The 17,573-nt window shown below is 53.0% G+C and overlaps 9 protein-coding genes across 9 annotated transcripts; 3 read left to right on the top strand and 6 right to left on the bottom strand.

The window, feature by feature from the left end:
* Positions 1–45: 45 nt before the first annotated feature.
* On the bottom strand, positions 46–3,355 carry BDV17DRAFT_290830 (uncharacterized protein; the record flags this gene model as incomplete). The annotated part of the gene is made up of 2 exons (XM_073761996.1): positions 46–3,028; positions 3,102–3,355. 2 exons carry the CDS (start codon positions 3,353–3,355, stop codon positions 46–48), a joined length of 3,237 nt encoding a protein of 1,078 aa, XP_073616011.1.
* A 636-nt stretch (positions 3,356–3,991) lies between these two features.
* Positions 3,992–5,650, bottom strand: BDV17DRAFT_298245 (glycoside hydrolase family 76 protein; the record flags this gene model as incomplete). Its single annotated transcript, XM_073763650.1, has 3 exons — positions 5,436–5,650; positions 4,621–5,369; positions 3,992–4,567 (listed from the first exon to the last, which is right to left on the bottom strand). The coding sequence occupies exons 1-3, from the start codon at positions 5,530–5,532 to the stop codon at positions 3,992–3,994; spliced, it is 1,422 nt and encodes a 473-aa protein (XP_073616012.1). The 5' UTR covers positions 5,533–5,650.
* Positions 5,651–5,947: 297 nt separating this feature from the next.
* On the bottom strand, positions 5,948–6,291 carry BDV17DRAFT_262024 (uncharacterized protein). The gene has a single exon (XM_073757729.1). It carries the CDS (start codon positions 6,191–6,193, stop codon positions 5,978–5,980), a length of 216 nt encoding a protein of 71 aa, XP_073616013.1. The 5' UTR covers positions 6,194–6,291; the 3' UTR covers positions 5,948–5,977.
* Positions 6,292–6,572: 281 nt separating this feature from the next.
* On the top strand, positions 6,573–8,135 carry BDV17DRAFT_290832 (monocarboxylate transporter; the record flags this gene model as incomplete). Its single annotated transcript, XM_073761997.1, has 4 exons — positions 6,573–7,048; positions 7,099–7,111; positions 7,174–7,902; positions 7,968–8,135. 4 exons carry the CDS (start codon positions 6,573–6,575, stop codon positions 8,133–8,135), a joined length of 1,386 nt encoding a protein of 461 aa, XP_073616014.1.
* Positions 7,881–10,373, bottom strand: BDV17DRAFT_262028 (chaperonin-containing T-complex subunit CCT2). Its single transcript, XM_073757730.1, has 4 exons — positions 10,303–10,373; positions 10,094–10,251; positions 8,666–10,040; positions 7,881–8,617 (listed from the first exon to the last, which is right to left on the bottom strand). Exons 1-4 carry the CDS (start codon positions 10,303–10,305, stop codon positions 8,558–8,560), a joined length of 1,596 nt encoding a protein of 531 aa, XP_073616015.1. The 5' UTR covers positions 10,306–10,373; the 3' UTR covers positions 7,881–8,557.
* A 152-nt stretch (positions 10,374–10,525) lies between these two features.
* On the top strand, positions 10,526–12,591 carry BDV17DRAFT_262030 (WD40 repeat domain-containing peptidylprolyl isomerase). The gene is made up of 3 exons (XM_073757731.1): positions 10,526–10,603; positions 10,670–11,047; positions 11,100–12,591. Exons 1-3 carry the CDS (start codon positions 10,534–10,536, stop codon positions 12,536–12,538), a joined length of 1,887 nt encoding a protein of 628 aa, XP_073616016.1. The 5' UTR covers positions 10,526–10,533; the 3' UTR covers positions 12,539–12,591.
* A 670-nt stretch (positions 12,592–13,261) lies between these two features.
* BDV17DRAFT_77085 (uncharacterized protein) lies at positions 13,262–14,278 on the bottom strand. The gene is made up of 2 exons (XM_073765107.1): positions 13,478–14,278; positions 13,262–13,421 (listed from the first exon to the last, which is right to left on the bottom strand). The coding sequence occupies exons 1-2, from the start codon at positions 14,054–14,056 to the stop codon at positions 13,335–13,337; spliced, it is 666 nt and encodes a 221-aa protein (XP_073616017.1). The 5' UTR covers positions 14,057–14,278; the 3' UTR covers positions 13,262–13,334.
* Positions 14,279–14,980: 702 nt separating this feature from the next.
* BDV17DRAFT_290836 (uncharacterized protein) lies at positions 14,981–16,174 on the bottom strand (the record flags this gene model as incomplete). The annotated part of the gene is made up of 3 exons (XM_073761998.1): positions 14,981–15,699; positions 15,748–15,826; positions 16,160–16,174. The coding sequence occupies 3 exons, from the start codon at positions 16,172–16,174 to the stop codon at positions 14,981–14,983; spliced, it is 813 nt and encodes a 270-aa protein (XP_073616018.1).
* A 27-nt stretch (positions 16,175–16,201) lies between these two features.
* Positions 16,202–17,321, top strand: BDV17DRAFT_281470 (aldo/keto reductase family protein; the record flags this gene model as incomplete). Its single annotated transcript, XM_073760027.1, has 2 exons — positions 16,202–16,730; positions 16,792–17,321. 2 exons carry the CDS (start codon positions 16,202–16,204, stop codon positions 17,319–17,321), a joined length of 1,059 nt encoding a protein of 352 aa, XP_073616019.1.
* Positions 17,322–17,573: the final 252 nt, after the last annotated feature.

Raw genomic sequence — 17,573 nt, forward strand, 5'->3', positions numbered from 1 at the left:
TGGTACAGCGGCTAAATCGTGCAGTGGTGGGTGCCCTGTCAACAATTAACGATTTCCCAAACGCGCAGTCCTCAATTTCTGAACCTGCCCAGTAGACATAATATCGCCCTCGTCGCCAACACTACTGGGACTCACACTGCGCTTCTGATTCTTCTCTCCGGTTTTCTTCCCCTTGCCATCGTCACTACCACTCTCACTCCCATCCTCATCCTCACTCTCATCCTCGCTTTCACTGCTGCTTTCTTCCGTCTCCTCCGAGGAACTGCTCGGCGGAGAGAACATATCCCTGCGCGGCTGGTTGCGCTTCTGGGGGGCAGTCTTGGCAGCAGCAGCTTGAGCCTTTGACTGGCTTGCGATCTCGCCCTTTATGCCCTTGAGGGAAAGGCGTTGGGTTCCTGTTTGGGAGGCGGGCCAGAACAAGCTCTGGGACTGAGGCGGCTTGAGCTGGGACTGAGACTGAGATTGTGAGGCGGTCTGTTGGGAAGGTGGAGCGGGGTGTTTAGTGGTTCGTTGGGCGGAGGGGGGAGATGTTGTTTTGGTTTGGGAGGCCTTGGGAGTCGGGGCTGGAGATTTGGATGTGCTGGGTTTCTTGGTTGTGTTTTCGGACTCGAAGTCTGAGCCAGATCCGGATTCAGATTCTGATCCTGATCCAGATTCAGAGGCTTCGTCCGAGGAGCCTTCTTCCTCTTCGTCTTCATCGTCCGACGTGTCTGAGGTTTCGGATGTTTCGGAGGATACGTCGACCGGCTTCTCGGTGGTAGGTTTCTTGGTGCTGGTGGCGTTGGCACGAGCCTGCACCTTCATAGCTGGCAGTTCGACATCATCTGACGCAGTGGAGTTTTGTGACGGAATTGATGCGGGATTAGACTGCTTTGTAGTCAGGGTCTTGGTCGCTACAGTTGTCGCAGTAGGCTCTTTGGGTGTAGGTTTGGGCAGGCTTGTGGGAGTGAGTGCTTTCGCTTTGTTCAACGGAGAGTTGATCGAATTCCAACCGGAGGTTGTCCTCACTGGTGACTTTCTATCTCCATTAATGGCGGGAGTCGGAGTCTTTTTCGATGGCGCTGTAGCATCATTCTTCGAACTTCGCTGAGACTTTGAAGGCTCAAGAAATGCCTGGGGTTCACCTTGTTCACGAAACGATTTTTTGCTCATGGAAGCTTCCATTTCCTTGATCTTGGCCTGTTGTTGGTCGAATTCCTTACGAAGCCTGGTCTCCGTAGCCTTTGCTAGAGCCTTCCCATCGTTGAGTATAGACTTCCAAGTTGCGAATGCGGCCTTCAGTAACTTGGCGTACTCAGCCTTAGCCTTGTCTTTCTCGGCAGTTTTTATCTTCTTCTCCCACTCGGCTTTCTCATTTTTCTGTCGCTCGAACTTCGCTTCTGCTTCCCGCTCATACTGGGCAATCTTCTCCATGGAGACACCGGGAGGGAAGACCATTGAACCGCCTGAGCGTCTTTTCTCCGAGCCAGCTGTGGAAGCCGCTTTGCTCTTGGTAGGTTTTGCACCATCCATGGGCGTTGGTTTCGGTGCTGGCTGTGATCCGGTAATGGAAATCTCATCCCCATCCACGAATGACACAGAGCGGCGGGCGGAATGTTTCTCAACAGAATCCTCCTTGCGCAGTGCCGAGTGCAAGTTCTTCACCTTGTCTGCGGGAGTCTGCAAGTTTGTTGGCGTCGAGACATTTTGCGAGAGCGATCTCCGGCGGGCCACAGGCGCACTGCTTGGTGGTATTGGACGGCTTTGACGGGCAACTTCAGTCAACTGCGTAGTGTTTTGCGAAGGTTCGACAGTCACCGAGCGGTTCTTGGACGGGCTCTTCGTAATGCCCAATCCCAAACCCTGACTAGGAGGCTCTGACCCTCGTTCTGAGAAACTGAGACGACGGGCGACTCCGGAAAAGGATGCCGTTCCCCCAAGCCGTCTCCCTGACGGGCTGAAGCGCGGGGTTCCAGGGGAGACCTCGCTATTTTGCCTTGGACGGTTCGCAGCTGGAGGTGTAGTACGATCCAGACGACGCTCTTTATTAGGGGATAAGTGGTCTGTAGAGTTTTTCCGTTTTCGTGACTGTCCAGCGACGGAAGAGCCACTTGCGGGTACCTCAACAGCTATTGCACGCCGTTCAGTTGTTACAGGAGACTTTGGCTTCTTTGGTGTGGTCTCATCGCGCATCGCAGTATCACCATCCTTGTCCTTATTTTCTTTATCCGACTCGCCCTCTGATGACTCTTCTTCACTTTCAGATTCGGATCCGGATTCGGATTCACTCTGCGTTTCCTCGTCCACGGAGGTAGGGGCAGGTTCGGCCGCTTCTGGAGCAGGACGCTTCTGCGGAGACACCGAGTGGGTATGCTCATGAGCCAACTGGAGTCCAGGGGAGTCAGCTACGGAAGCATCACACTTGTCAGATTGTTTCGCTGAGCCTTGGCTATGCGTTGAGCCACGTCTGGGGGTACTCTTCTTCCTCGGTGGGGTTGCGCGAGAGGATTTAGGCGAATCACCAAGCTCTTCGCTCCCCATGCGTTTCTCTTGCGGCGCACTCGAACTGTCTCCGTTCGCTTGCTGAGAAGAACCATGAATGGGTGACTGCGGAGCAGGCTGAGACGGTGAAGCAGGAATCTCCTCATCTCTCTCAACAGAGGTCACGGGAATGTCTCTGCGATGCGTACGATTAGGAGTATATTCGGCCCACTCTTCGAAACCAAGCGGCGATCTCGAGCCCCGTTGGGATTCTTCTTCAATGCGCCCAAGCTTGTCGACGGCGGACTCGGCTTCCTGCTTGAGCTTCTTTTGTCTCTGAATCTCATAGTGTTCCGCCGCGGCATCCCAGTCTTGCGTGACCGAGGGAAATCGGACAGGGGACTCCACGCCTCCGGCGGGTTTCTGGATAACGCGAACTGTTCTGCGCTGGTCGAGACCGTCCGCGCGTGCCTTTCCCTTGTCCACGAAGACATCCGCAACGGTCATATCGGTATCGAGGTCGTCGGCTTCGTGGTCATCGTCGAGGAGTTTCTTGATAGTGAGAGGCCTATAACAAACACCGGTTAGCTCATGGCAAAATAACTCGCAAATATAGCGGCGCGAAAACAGATAACACTCACTCAACGCCAGGCCTCAACTTCCTCCATTTCTCTCTTATCATGCCCGCAAGTCCACCCAATGTAACATCTTCGGAGTTCTCGAGAACAATCAGAAAGCTAGCCGGTTTCCCAGCCGCCGCAGTAGAGGAAGTGCGACTGGCATCATCCTTTTCACGGTCACCGCGATCGCCCAGAAACGAGCGGAAGGAGAATGTGTTGGAGGGCGGAGCTTGCTCTCGGGGATAGACCTTGACGGTCAAGCGAAGGAAAACCATGTTCAGAAACAGATCGTTAGGATTGCGTAATTCGTCGCTTCAATTCAGGGGCTAGGAAGCATAATCGATTCGTGAGAGGTGTTCGTAGAAAAGTTAATGGTTGGAAGCTGAAGAGGGTGCGTAGGAGAAAAGATGGGAAGCATGACAGGAGTAACACTGAGAAAATCAGGGTCAATTGCGGAGCTCAGAGAAGTTCCCCAGAAGGAAGTGCCGCCTGAAAGCAGTCACTGGCAACCTGGTCGTCACCGCGACTGCGACGAGCTTCTCAGTGTTACTGTCCTGAGGGCAAATGGAGAACGCGGAAGAAAGCCGATCCGCGGCGCTGAAAGTTTGAGATGCGCGACTGTTTGCTCACCGCCAAGACTATCTATCACTCTCATCACATTCCTCTTTCAACCTTTACGAAAGTGCGAGAAAGATGTTTTGGTGAATTGATTGTGATCTGTCTTGCAGCCATTTATGCTATCATGTATTCATCAATGCCAAGTCTTTATGCCAACTCCAGACATCATCCCCAGACTTCATAGTAACAACGAACAACAAAGAGCAAGACAAGCAAAGACCATTTCGCTCAGGCCAAAAGACAAGAAACAATATAGATCATCAAACAAGGAGACAAGATAATAATCGACAAGCTCATTTGATCTGCTCATTCCCACAGACTAACCAGGCGAACCCCCAGATCCAACCTGCCAGGAACAGGAGAGTCACAAACACTGCACCCGCACGATCACCATCACTAATAATCCGCTGCTTCTGTGGATTCGTATCCTCATCGCTCCCAGCGCTCGGGTTGCTTTTGCTGAAGGCCCCCGTCTCAGGCGTCAATGGCGCCGCGCCAGGCTTGAAGGGTGCCATTGCCGAAGAGAACACGCTCAAGGCGCTCATATCGGACTCCATCGTTGAGCTGCCGTCCCAGGCATCTTTATTCCAGCGGCGTCCGCAGCTTCTGTCATGCGAGCACTGGCGAGACGCGCCGAGTGCTGATTGCTGGATGCGCGGGATGATGGCGTCTGCGGTATAGGGCGCGATTGTGGTGGTGAAGGTTAGCCAGGAGGAGAGGAACCCTTTGAAGAGATCTTCGTTTCGATCGCAGGTCACGCTCCTCTCACACCAAATCTCGGACATGGTATTGCCGCGGGGGAAGAATGTTTTCCAGGTTGTTCCGAGTAGGCCGTCGATACCGGCTCTCCACTTCTCGCCGCCGTTGGTCTGGGATCGTCAGTCTCATTGCGTATCAATTCGCCGGGACGAAGGGAACATACCAAGTTATACATATACGCAGCGCCACCGATATACGCTCCATAGTTATACGTCCACTGCTGATCACCATGGTCCTGGCACTGGTTCGCCATGCTCGTCGTATCCGCGATAGTCCACTCCCCGCCAGCCCTAAGTAGCGGCGTCGACGCACTCCAGTCCCAGATCTTCTCGGCCCAATCTAAATAAGTCTCGTTCTTCGTATACCTTCCCAGTCTCGCAGTGAGCTGAAATAAACCGCCATTGGTTATCGCGTTCTTCGTCGTATATCCCCCTTGGTATGGCCAAACCTGCCACCTCATCCCACCGCCACAAGCAGAAGTATCCCATCTCGGAGCCTGAGTGTTGAAAACACCCTGCGCAAGTGAAAGCCACGACGGCTGCTTCTCCTTCTTTTCCTCCTTCCCCTCTCCATCTTTCCCTCTCTCAACCTCGGAATTCCCCTCCGGAAACCCCAACTCAGCAGCCGTCATAGCCGCCAACCCCCAAAACATCTGATCATCATTCCCGAGATACGAACTCTCATTCCTTGGGAAGAAGTCGTTCCGCCCCTTCTGCCAGAGCATTCCCTGTCTCGTGATGTCGTTGTACGTGTCGTCGCCCGTCCAGTACCAGTATTGGATCAGCGTCATGAACATCGCGCCGCCTTCCCACCACGTGTCAGGTAGTTTCCCGGGGATCTGGCCTGGTTCGTGACCGTGGTATTGGGACATCATGTTCTTGGCAGTGGTTTTGGCAGCGGTGCGGATTGAGTCTGGATGAGAGGAGGTTAGGGAAATCTGTGCAGGGTTTTCGGGGTGGGTGAGTGACTGAGGCTTACCTGGGTCATCGATGTTCAGGTCCAGCGCGCCAACTGCCCCTTTGACAGCGAGGGTTATGGCTACCGACAAGATCCAGAGCCACTTGGGGTTCAACATCTTGACGGGTTTACTCGTGTCGCGTGGCTGGACAAGAGTGGTGCAATGGTATGCTCAAGAATGAAATAACAAGAACGATATCTGCACTGCAAGAATGTCACCGAGCAGGTATCACTAGCATGACGCTGGACAGGTTTTATTTTGAAAAAAAAAAAAAAGGTGTAGGAGGTACGTTGACACTGCATGCCCATGACTCCCCTCTCCCGCAACCCAGTCGCGACAGACAGCACCATTACGACGAATACTTTCTTCAAAAGGCCGATATACTTCCAGACCAATGAAGGCTCACAAGACCCTGGTAACGATGCACGCGGAGGTCGTCCCCAGGCCACGCATGTTTCCCGGCCTGATTTAAGCGATAGGGCCGGAACTGCTGTGAGATAGCCCATGACCGCGCGGCTGCCACCTGCTTCAGGTACATTTCACTAAAATGTGGGAAACCATGTTAATTCTGTCGAAAGGTCCAGACTGCGGCTCTGGAACGTCGTTCCGTTTGGCTGTCGTTGTAGTACGGAAGCGGATGACATTGAGGCTTTATGGCTTCGGAGCCGGCTAGCGATCGTTTACCCATCCTTGGGTCTAGGGTATGTAATAAATGAGTCGAGCACATCGATCCAGTGGCAGAGAACAATATTCCGTGGACCGGGGTTCTGGAGATCATGTCTGTCAGGTCGACATGATATCGGTACGACTCGCTGGCAACTTAGGGCTATCGGCACAAGCTCAACCAAGCTTAACCACGTGGCAGCACGCAACGCGGAAGTAACGGTGGAGGCTCCCAATGATACCTAGATTGAGGGAAAGTTCTGAAGTATCTAGCGAGTAGAATGTTTACAAATCATTATCTCCGGATCTAACCGAAAACTGATGATGTCGACAACTCGGAGTCGATTACCGGCACGCCCTGTGGCGGACATGCCCCACCATTCATACCCTGGTAAATCAACTTGATCACTTGCTCCTATATACATTTCGCAATATATCAATATCACTCTCATCCACCGGCTTTCAGTTCGCATAGTGTAACTATGCCAGACACCATGACTACCTCGGTGGAGTTGGCCTCCATGAGCAGAACCGAAGAACACCTGGCGCATCGAGCCGACAACCCAGAGTCAGAGTCTGCCAGCCATACCACCGACATTCTGCAGGCCTCTCGGATCGCGGACTCACAGGTCCCAGAAGGTGGCTATGGATGGGTTGCAGTAACTGGCTGCGCGATCTTGACGTGGTGGTTTGGGGGCACCTCTTATAGCTGGGGTGTTATTCAGGCTGCATTGGTCAAGGAGGGCATTTCGTCATCATCGACCCTTGCCTTTGTCGGGTCCCTTGCAGTCGCCTGTATTTCGTTTCTTGGGATTCTGAATGCGAGGTTGATTCGATTACTTGGGGCCCGAGTATGCGGGCTGCTGGGCATTGGTTTCCTAGCCATGGGTGAGATATTGAGTGGCTTTGCGCTTGGGAGCATCGGCGGGCTGTTTGTGACTGCTGGCGCAATTATGGGAGTTGGAATCAGGTACGCTTTTTCGCGACTCACGATGGGGTATTACTTACTGATGATCACAGTCTCTGCTTCATGGTCAGTACCTCAGACTGCACATCGTGAATCTGCGAGTCTGACCATGGTATACTACTGCACAGGTTGCCTCGGTCATCCCAGCGCAATATTTCAGAGCCAAGCGCGGGATCGCTAACGGGATAGTGTACGCTGGAGGTGGATTGGGCGGAGCAGTCATCAGCTTCATAGTAGACACCCTCATCCAGAATACAGGCATAGCCTGGACATTCAGGACGTTGGGTCTCATGACCCTGGCAACAGGTATTCCAGCAGCGTTCTTCATTAGAGAACGCACACCAATCCCCAAATCGGCCGCGATTGAATGGTACGGTATCCCCTTCTTCTATCCACCGTCAACCGCTAAGCAGTGCAGGCGTCTTTTCCGCGACACCCGCTTCGCGCTGCTCTTCCTCGCCGGCGCAATTGCCACATTCCCTCTCTTTGTTCCACCCTTCTTCTTACCTCTCTACACCTCTTCCCTAGGCATGAAGTCTTCCGTAGGTGCCGGCATAGTTGCAGCCTTCAATTTCTCCTCCGCGCTCGGCCGACTCATGTGTGGTTTCTTCAGCGACACACTCGGTCCGCTGAACACTCTCTTCCTATCTCTGCTCCTCAGTGCTGTGAGTATGCTTGTCCTCTGGCCTGTATCTAGCTCGCTAGGTCCACTTATCGCCTTTACAATCATCAACGGGATGGCGAACGGAGGGTTCTTCTCAACTATGCCGACGGTTGTAGGAAACGTATTCGGTTCGGCTAGGGTGAGTGTTGCGATGGCGATGATTGTCACTGGATGGGCTGGGGGATACCTGCTTGTGAGTGCATTGACCGGAAAGATTTCAACTTGGAACATAGCCACTTACTTATTTGTTTCATTCAGGGTGCCCCTATCGCAGGGTATATCCTCGATGCCTCCGGTGGTGAGGAGGGCGGGATCAAAGCGTATAGACCTGCCATCTTCTATGCTGGATCACTCGCATTTACATCGACGGTGTTGGCAGCAGCAATCAGACTGAAAACAGAGATGAGCTTGAAGAAGAGACTGTAGTGAGGAGACGAGGACTCGGGAGATAAGCTAGAATTTAGAAGGAGCCGCAAGTACAAGAGGTCGAACCTTCCCTCTTGTCGGAGTCGAGGGCAGACTGACCTCTAAAAACTCAGGAAGGAGCGATCACGGCCGCGCCTTCCTTTTGAGGTGGGGAAAGGTATTATAGACTGGGAAAGAGCGACCAACGTCCCGTTTCTTGTTGCCCTTGCCTTGCGCGTCATGTATTCTAGTTCTCTAATAATAAAGTGCTAGACGGGGAAAAGAGACCAGCCTTGTTCGGACATTGCGTTGTTGCTTTTATTTCGTAAAGTCGGATCTATAATATGGTGATTACACTCTGGTCGAGCATGCTATTCACATACATCCAATTATTCTTCATTTCGCTCAATTAAACCCTATTCCTCTGGCCACTGCCACTTATTTTACATCCGCTGGCGTTGACGGGGGGCGGCACGGATGATGTTGTCCACACGGAGGAGCAGCTATCAAGTCGTTAGTGGGGAAACAAGACAATATGAGAAGAGTCATACCTCAGCTGCCTCAGATGCAGATGACACAACAGCCTTCTTCAACTTGTAGCTTTCTACAACACCCAACTCACGCATATCGGCAATACCACCGCCAGGTGTGAGCAGATCCAACCCAGAGTTAGTCAGGCCGTTGTTGATGGCCTGTCGTAGTCGGGTAACGAGGTCACTTGAGTCAAGACCGGCGTTGTCGGCCAAGATTGTGGGGAGTTGCTTAAGGGCGTGTGCGAAAGAGTCGACGGCAAGCTGCTTCTTGCCTGTGGTGTTCTGAGCGGCCTGCTCAACGGCCTTGGACATGACCATCTCGGCACATCCGCCACCAAGGGTCACCCGGGGCTCCTTGACGGTCTGGGACAACACGGCCAGAGCATCGTGGAGAGAACGCTCGGCTTCATCGAGCAGCTGTTCTGTAGCACCGCGGAGAACAATTGTGCAGGCTTGACCGGCGGCGACACCGGAGAACTTAATCAGGGTATCTTCACCAATGATAACTTCCTCGATCAGGTCACACGATCCCAGCTTGACCTGGTCGGGGTGGTCGAAGGTCGAAGCGATCTCACCGCCAGTGACAAGCGCCAGTCGCTCGATGCCGTCAAAGTCGGCGTGCTCGATGGACATAATACCAGCCTCGGTGAACAGCTGTTCGGGCCAGTTGTAGATAAGTTGTCTGTTAACGAAGCAGTTGATGCCGTGTGACTTGATCCGCTCAACCTTGGCCTTCATCTTCTCACGCTCCGCCTTTTCCAAGTCCGCCAGCTTTCCTGTGGATTCAACCTTCACGCGAGCACCGAAAATCTTAACCTTATCCGTGTCCATAGCTGTGTTGGCAACGAGGATCTTGGCGTTCTCCAAGCGCTTCGGCTGGTTAACACCGATCTTCTTGTCCAGAATGAAACCCTCGTCGAGGTAAGAATCGCTGAGCTTTCCACCGGCCTTCTTGATGATCTGGATGTGGCTCAGGTCGGTCGATCCGCGGAGTCGGAGAACGGCGTCGCAGGCAAGGGTAGCGAAGTGATCGCGGTCCTGGGCCAGGACCTTGGAGCTGAGGGTAGTACGGGCGATCGAGTGGAGGTCTTTGCGGAACTTCTCCAGGTCCTCGCTGCGGTCGACAGCGATTTTGTCGAGGGCATCCAGAGCAGCACGACTGGCAATACGGTAACCTTCGATGATGGTCTGGGGGTGGATCTTGCGGTTGACGAGCTTTTCGGCCTCCCGCAACAACTCCGCAGCCAATACCGTCACGGAAGTTGTACCATCACCAACCTCGTCGTCCTGAACCTTGGAGATATTAACTAGTACTTTGGCGGCGGCGTTATCGAGGGCAATCGCTTTCAAAATCGTGGCACCGTCATTCGTCACGAGGATTTCTCCGGTCGACCTGCATCGGTCAGTATATCACCCCGCCATGCATCCGCATCATCGGCCACTAACGCTGATTGCAAGATCTTGTCCATTCCCTTGGGGCCGAGTGTGCTCTTAACGAGGTCTCCGACGGCGATGGCACCGACGAAGGCCGAAAGACGGGCGTTCTCTCCTTTCTCCTCGATAACATCGTCCGCAAAGATCTGCGTAGGGTTGGCGAAGGACGCCTGGAGTGGTCAGCAGAATTCGACAGATTGGAAGTAACTCTAGTGATTTACCATCTTTTCTGTCTAATAGAAATGGAAAGAACTACCAGGCAAGCGGGGGAGGTAGCTCAGGGATGCTGAAGAAGAGGCGGAGAGACTCCCACAATCCGATGCGGGACAAAAAGTTCGCGATGTGGCCCGAGCTTCAGACCGCCCTAAGCCTCTCTTCCAGTCGCCAGTCTATTCGCAGCTTCTTTCCCAATTGCTGTGTTTACAAGGATTCTGACAAATTACTCTTTGGTCATGGCGGAAGACGAGCAGGCCAAATTGGCGCAAAACAAGCGACCTCACTCCGAAGTAGACCTTGACGAAGGTACGTCCAGCTACGCAGCTCTAACAACCTGTATCACCTCCATCCGAACGCAACTGACATTCAAAGGAGACGAATCCTCGTCTGACGACGACTTCGGTCCGGCTCTACCTTCCGCTGATGCGCCCAAAAAGAAGCGCCGGAAGCTTCCCTTCGAGAAGGTCTACGTGAACGCGCTCCCAGCGTCGCCTCGGTACTCCAAATCGCTCATGCACAAGGAGCAATTGTCGTTTGCGACAGTGACTCCACACACGGACTTTCTGATCACATCATCTATCGATGGATTCGTCAAGTTTTGGAAGAAGATGGCCGTCGGGATTGAGTTCGTCAAGGAGTTCCGCGCCCACTCCACCGAGATCAAGAGTGTCAGCGTGAGCGCCGACGGGCGAAGCTTTGCGACAACGGGGGCGGACAAGACGATTAAGATCTTTGATGTGATTACGTTCGGTATGTTGACGAACTACATCATGAGTTGTGCAATCAAGGCTAATTCCTACAGACCTACTTGCCATGCTCACACTCGAATTCGACCCTCGCTGCATCTGCTGGGTACATCCCCGCGGCGCATCTTTACCACTCCTAGCCGTGACCGATGAAGCCAGCAGCATAATACAAATCTATGACGGACGCGGCGAGAACCCGAGCCCACTACACACCCTGAAAACCATCCATCGCAGCCCTGTCGCGGCAATCGCATTCAACGATGCCTACGACTGTGTCATCTCAGCAGACGAGTCTGGAATGGTCGAGTACTGGAGACCTTCAGACGGCTCATTCGAGAAGCCCGACAACGTCTTCGAGTTAAAATCGTCCACCAACCTCTTCGAATTCAAAAAAGCCAAGTCAACGCCGTCCTCCATCACAATCTCCCCCTCCGGCAAGGAATTCGCAACCGTCTCCTTCCCGGACCGTCAAATCCGCGTCTTCGATTTCGCCTCGGGCAAGCTATACCGCAAATATGACGAATCCCTCTCCACAATAACCGACATGCAACAAGCAGGCACAGCCCTGCACACCCTCGACGCTGTCGAATTCGGCCGCCGACTCGCCGTCGAGCGCGAGCTCGAAAATCCCGTCACCAAACCAAAAGCCAACGTCATCTTCGACGAATCCAACCACTTCATCCTCTATGGCTCCCTCTACGGCATCAAATGCATAAACACATACACCAACCGCGTCGTCCGCCTCTACGCAAAGGACGAACCCTTCCGCCCCCTCAACCTAGCCATGTACCAAGGCCAGCCTCAAAAGAAGGGCGTAGTCACAGTCTCCATGGCCGCCTCTTCCAATCCTCTCCTCGCCGAAGCCGAAGAGCGCGACCCCATCCTCATCAGCACCGGCTTCGCCAAACTCCGCTTCTACCTCTTCACCAACGACATCGAGATCTCGAAATCCACCCGCGACGTCCACAATGAACGGCCTCGCGACGCGGACACCGCCCAACAATCAACCGCCGCCACCAAGTCCGCTGAACTCGGCACATCCGCTATCCTCCACACAACCCTAGGCGACATCCACCTCCGCCTCTTCCCCTCGGCAGCCCCCAAAGCCGTCGAGAACTTCACAACGCACGCCAAGAACGGCTACTATAACAACACAATCTTCCACCGCGTGATCCGCAAATTCATGATCCAGGGCGGGGACCCCCTCGGCGATGGGACAGGCGGCGAGTCAATCTGGGGCGGGGAGTTCGAGGACGAGTTCTCGTCTCTGAAACATGATAAAGCCTACACATTGAGTATGGCGAATGCAGGGCCAAACACGAACGGTAGCCAGTTTTTTATCACGACGGAGAAGACGCCGTGGTTGGATGGTAAGCACACAGTTTTTGGAAGGGCTGTGCAGGGTCTCGATGTTGTGCATAAGATTGAGAATGTTAAGACTGTTAAGGAGAAGCCGGAGGTTGATGTTAAGGTTGTTAGTATTTCGGTTTCATGAGATGCTTTTTTGGTTGTGTTTTATTAGCTTAAAGAGCCATACTATATCATTGTCTGATTTTGTACTGTATTGCTGTATTGCTAGCGAGTTGGTTGATTTGAATGTCAAATATACCTATGTGAAACAGCAAGACTACGTCATCAGTACTTGAGATTCAGATCGATATTTTGTTCATTTTGAGCTCATTTCTACCATTAGGCAGATGGTGAAATAATTGAAGTAAGAGGAAAATAAGGGGAAACCACCCAGGTTGTGCACGAGATCAAGAGTACCAACAAAAAGCGGCCAAATCATTCGTATAGACAAGTAATCCACTGCAGGGGACAGCATGGACAATATCCACGCAGGTAATAAGTAAACTGTACCTTGTATGTATACCCTCAAAAAATCCAACATCGAAGACAACAAATAGAACGAAGATGCGAAACGCCAGGTATATGCAATTTTCGCGACTCTATGGCGAGGGCGAGTCAGAAATCCGATTCTCTGGTTGGATACATGCTCATAGTATTAATCCAAGACAAGACAATGTTATGGTCGCGGCGCCTCTCGAGTCTGGACACCCGGTGCTGCAACCTGGGATCTCTGCAACGGCGACGGCGATGGGCCTTGTCGACTCGGCGGAACGAAATCGGTCCGGGAACTGCTAGCGAACGAGACGGTATTGACGGAGCGGTCGCGAGGCGCGAGAGCGGGGACGAGAGATTCCCGATTAGGATCCTGAAACACCCTGCTGCTGCTTGCGCCGGGGGATCCAGCGTGGTGAAGGTTGGGGTGTTTTCGGTCGTGGCGGCGCTTAAGCCAGATGCCGACGATGGCGATGGTCGTGAATCCGACAGCGAGGACGATTACCATGACTACCCATTTCCAATGGCCATCCCACCTAGGAATTATTAGTATCGCGTTTATTATCTACCAGGGTAGGTTCCTGGACAGCACTGACCATGATTGTGGAGCCGGTTTGCGATTCGCGGCCGACGAGCCAGAGTTGTCCGCTTCAGAGTTTGCGTTGGAGTTGTCGTTGTTGTTATTGTTGTTGTTGTTGTTGTTATTACTGTTATTATTGTTATTGTTTCCAGGATTGTTGTTGGAATTGTTGTCATTCGAATCTTCGGTCGTGTCTCCTCCGCTCTGGCAAAAGTCGGAGTACCACGTTTGCAGCGTCTGTCGATCTTGCGAACTCGTGCAAGTGCCGGTACATATGCTGTCGATACTCGATTGCCAGCTAACAAGCAGGCTCGACTGGCAAAAACACGAAACGTAGGTTTGTCTGTTGGTGACTGCGGCGGCGGGCGGCGTGCAGGAGTCGTCGGCTTGTTGGAGGTCTGGACAGTTCAATCCGCAGGAGGGAAACGAGTCGGAAGCAGCGGAAGGACGAAGTCGGACATCATTTTGAGCGAAAACTGAGGAGCTAAAAGCGAGGGATAGGTAGAATAACGTCGAAAGTGAGATCTTGTTCGAAGCGAAGGGCCAGGACCCTGAGGCCCGGGCTCCTGTGCCTGAAGACCCTGAAGGCATGGCGGCGGTGGAGACCGTCGAGAAATGTGAGATCGCGCTCCTCAGTAGCGCAACATTCTTCGGGCGAGCGAGAGGAATGAAAAGGGGGAGAGAAGGAATGAACGAGCGAAGAGTATAATTTTGCTTAGGTGAGGAGAGGTGGTGAGTTGCGTGGTGAGTGGTGATAGTGCTGGGCCGAGATTAAGGATGAGACACGGTCCCTCCCGGTTGCGGCAAAAAAAGTCAAGGTCAACAATCACCTTTTACTTGGCTCGCAGATGGTCTAGCATAACAAGGTAAGGGCTCAAGCAGGTTCTATTTATATGACGTTGAATATTGGTCCAGGTCGGCCCAGAGCCTGCCCAGTTTTCTCCAAGGCTTCTCTGTCTCGCTTCCCCTCCTCGTCGCCTGTTTTCCTCCTCGCTTTTCTGTTTCCTTTTCTGTTTCCTTTCCTACGGCCTATAAGGGCCAGCCGCTGCCCAGAACAGCCCAAGACTCAGCTTTGTTTACGTCGTGCCGGATGCGTGTCTTGCCATGTCAGACCGATCTTCTCTCCCATCGCGCTATTCCCACTAGCCCACTTCCGCCCTAATACATATACAGCGCTGCGGCGCGCAAAGGGCAATTCCAGTCGAGAGACCCGTCGCCCCGCGATGCAACGGTGGTGCCGCAATGCTAGCGCGACCGTACGGAGATTGACTCCATACCCAGTTGCCCACTTGGGAGCTTGAATGCCGCATGCTGCATCATTGGATTATTACGTCGTCGCTCGTGCTTCTCCCAATCTGGTTGCTCGGAAATCGGATCCACGGATCGCCCCGGGTCCAGGGATCTTCGCAACGACTCACTCATTCAGGCTTCAGGAACTTTTGATGCCGGCTTGGCTATGCAAACAAACGTTCCACTGCATCGCGGAGCGAACAGAGCTCGAACAATGCTATTCTATCAATGGAGATAATTCACGATCGGAAAGACAAACGGCTTATGGGCTTCCGACCGCAAAACAAGGGAGCTAATACCGACTCCCTTCTCTCGCAGGAACCGCTCCTCCCCTGCTGTTTGAGCCGTTCGAATGCGCAGAGACCCAGAAAATCTGTAAACAGCGGGCGCAGCTAGATGGAACTCCGCTCCGCCCTCGGTCTTTGTTGGAGGAGCTCCGACGATTGAAGCATACAGTGTCGCATACGAGTTGAGCTTATCGTCCGGCACAAGAACCTCAATACTCTCTACCCCCGTAGCGCCCGACGAATGCTGCGTCACGGATGGCAAATCAAACGTGACACGGCGATTGCGCGGGGTGAGGTCATGGCAAAAGAAAGGCGCGTCCGTACGTCGTCTCGGATAGAGTTCGTCTGGCGGGGTTGAATCCCCCTGGGCATACTGGGGTTTGACAATTTTCCAGCGGATATCTTCTCCTTGGGCGTTCTTTCGACCTCCCTCTTGCGGCAGGAGATACGTCACTCCAACTCTGCCATCTCCTGGCTTTCCTGCCAATGCATTCACGATGCGCTCTCTGCTGACTTCCGCTGAGATGGGGTCTAGCGCTGTCAGAGCGAAATCGCCGGGCAATCGCTCCCTCCAGTCATCTGGCTTTGTAATCCAGTTATAGAGCTCGAGGTAGGTTCCGCCTCTGAACACTATAAGCTTGTTGCGGCTCAGGCCACCTGTAGGACATCAGTAAGTGGTTGTCAAGCTAGATCGCAGTGACGTACCAGTATGTATACCACCGTCTATCACGATAAAGTTTTCTGTGATCCATGATGGGAGCGGATCAGACTGCTCTTGGCTAAACTGCAAAAGAACGTGATCGATGTAGACTTGTTGAGACACCTTGCTCGGAGATTCGGTGTGTTGTGGAAAGATGGACGTTATCAATGCGGGGTTTCCACTATATACTCTTGACCCTCTCGTGTCTCGTCATCTGCACCAAGTTTGCGTCAATCCATCTCCAACAATCAACATCGCCTTCTCCAACGGTCAACAGGTCCCCGCTTGAACCAACCTGATGATCGTCTAAAACTATGAGTGAGCGCACCTTGTCAGCCAGGCGTCAATGCCGTGACATGTTAGGTTAGTGGTCCCCACGGCCGCTATATGTACATACTCCCTGCCAACCCTTCATACATCCACGAGGGACATTGCAACATCAAAATTATATGCTGCACAATGTTCAACCCAACATATAAACCACGAGTGATCCTAGGTCTAATGACCATTGGACCACCCGACAACCCCGGCGCCAGAATAACCTCCCTATCCGAATTCCAGCACATGCTAGACATATTCCAAGCATCAGGCTACACAGAGCTCGACACAGCGCGCGTCTACCTCAGCGGACACCAAGAATCCTTCACTGCAAGAGCAGGCTACAAAGAGCGCGACTTGAGCATTGCGACAAAAGTCTACCCCCTCAAAGCCGGTGACTATAAACCAGCGGCACTGAGAGAGAAATTCAACGAGAGCTTGAGAGCATTGCAGACAGACTCTGTGGATATTTTCTATCTCCATGCCCCCGACCGCTCGGTTCCGTTTGCGGAGACGCTACAGGAGGTAGATAGGCTTTATCGCGAGGGAAAGTTCAAACAGCTTGGGTTGAGCAACTATGCTGCTTTTGAAGTTGCTGAGATTGTTACGCTTTGTGGGGAACGGGGGTGGGTGAGGCCGACCGTTTATCAGGCTATGTATAATGCGCTTAGTAGGTTCAGCCAATCTGGTGACGCGATTCGGGCTACGGATTGATGTTGATATGCATGCAGTCCGCACAATTGAGCCAGAAATAATCCCTGCTTGTCGTCGCTACGGCCTAGACATCGTAATTTATAACCCCATCGCCGCGGGCGTTTTAGCAGGGAAGTACAAATCCTACGAGATCCCACAAGAAGGCCGATTCAGCACGCAGCACCCAACAGGGCAGGACTACCGGAACAGATACTTCAAGGACGAGACATTCGCGGCTGTACAGGTCATCAAGGCCGCGGCTACGAAGCACGGGTTGACGATGGCGGAGTGTGCGTTCCGGTGGCTGAGGCATCATTCGGCGCTGCGGTTTGCGGTTGGTAGTGTGTCCGGTGATAATGGCAATGATGGCGTTGTGATCGGGATCAGTAGCTTGGAGCAGCTGGAGAATAACATCAGGGACCTGGAAAGGGGGCCGTTGCCGCCGGATGTTGTTGGGGCTTTCGAGCAGGCTTGGGAACTCACTAGGGCGACGGCTGTCAAATATTGGCATGGGGAGCTTGAGTATGCTTATGATACCCAGAGCGTTCTCTTTGGGGATCGTAGGTAAGCGGGCTTCGAGTTGCAACAGATAAATTTTGCGATTAGGAAGGGTTATACCGATCGTAAGCTGGAGACCTCTTGCGAGATAGAAGGAGGGATGCATTGCGGCCCCGGCCCAAGCTCTCCAAAGCTTAAAGGGGACTTGAAATGATCCGTAATGAATTACTTCCAGAGTCAAGCTAATAAGCGCCATGATCGCCGGAGTGCGCTTGCGAGTCCCTCTTCGTTGACTTGAGATAGTGTTTATCATCACATTGGC

This window comes from Aspergillus undulatus, assembly GCF_047715775.1.
Source record: "Aspergillus undulatus strain CBS 261.88 unplaced genomic scaffold BDV17scaffold_21, whole genome shotgun sequence".
NCBI lineage: Eukaryota > Fungi > Ascomycota > Eurotiomycetes > Eurotiales > Aspergillaceae > Aspergillus > Aspergillus undulatus.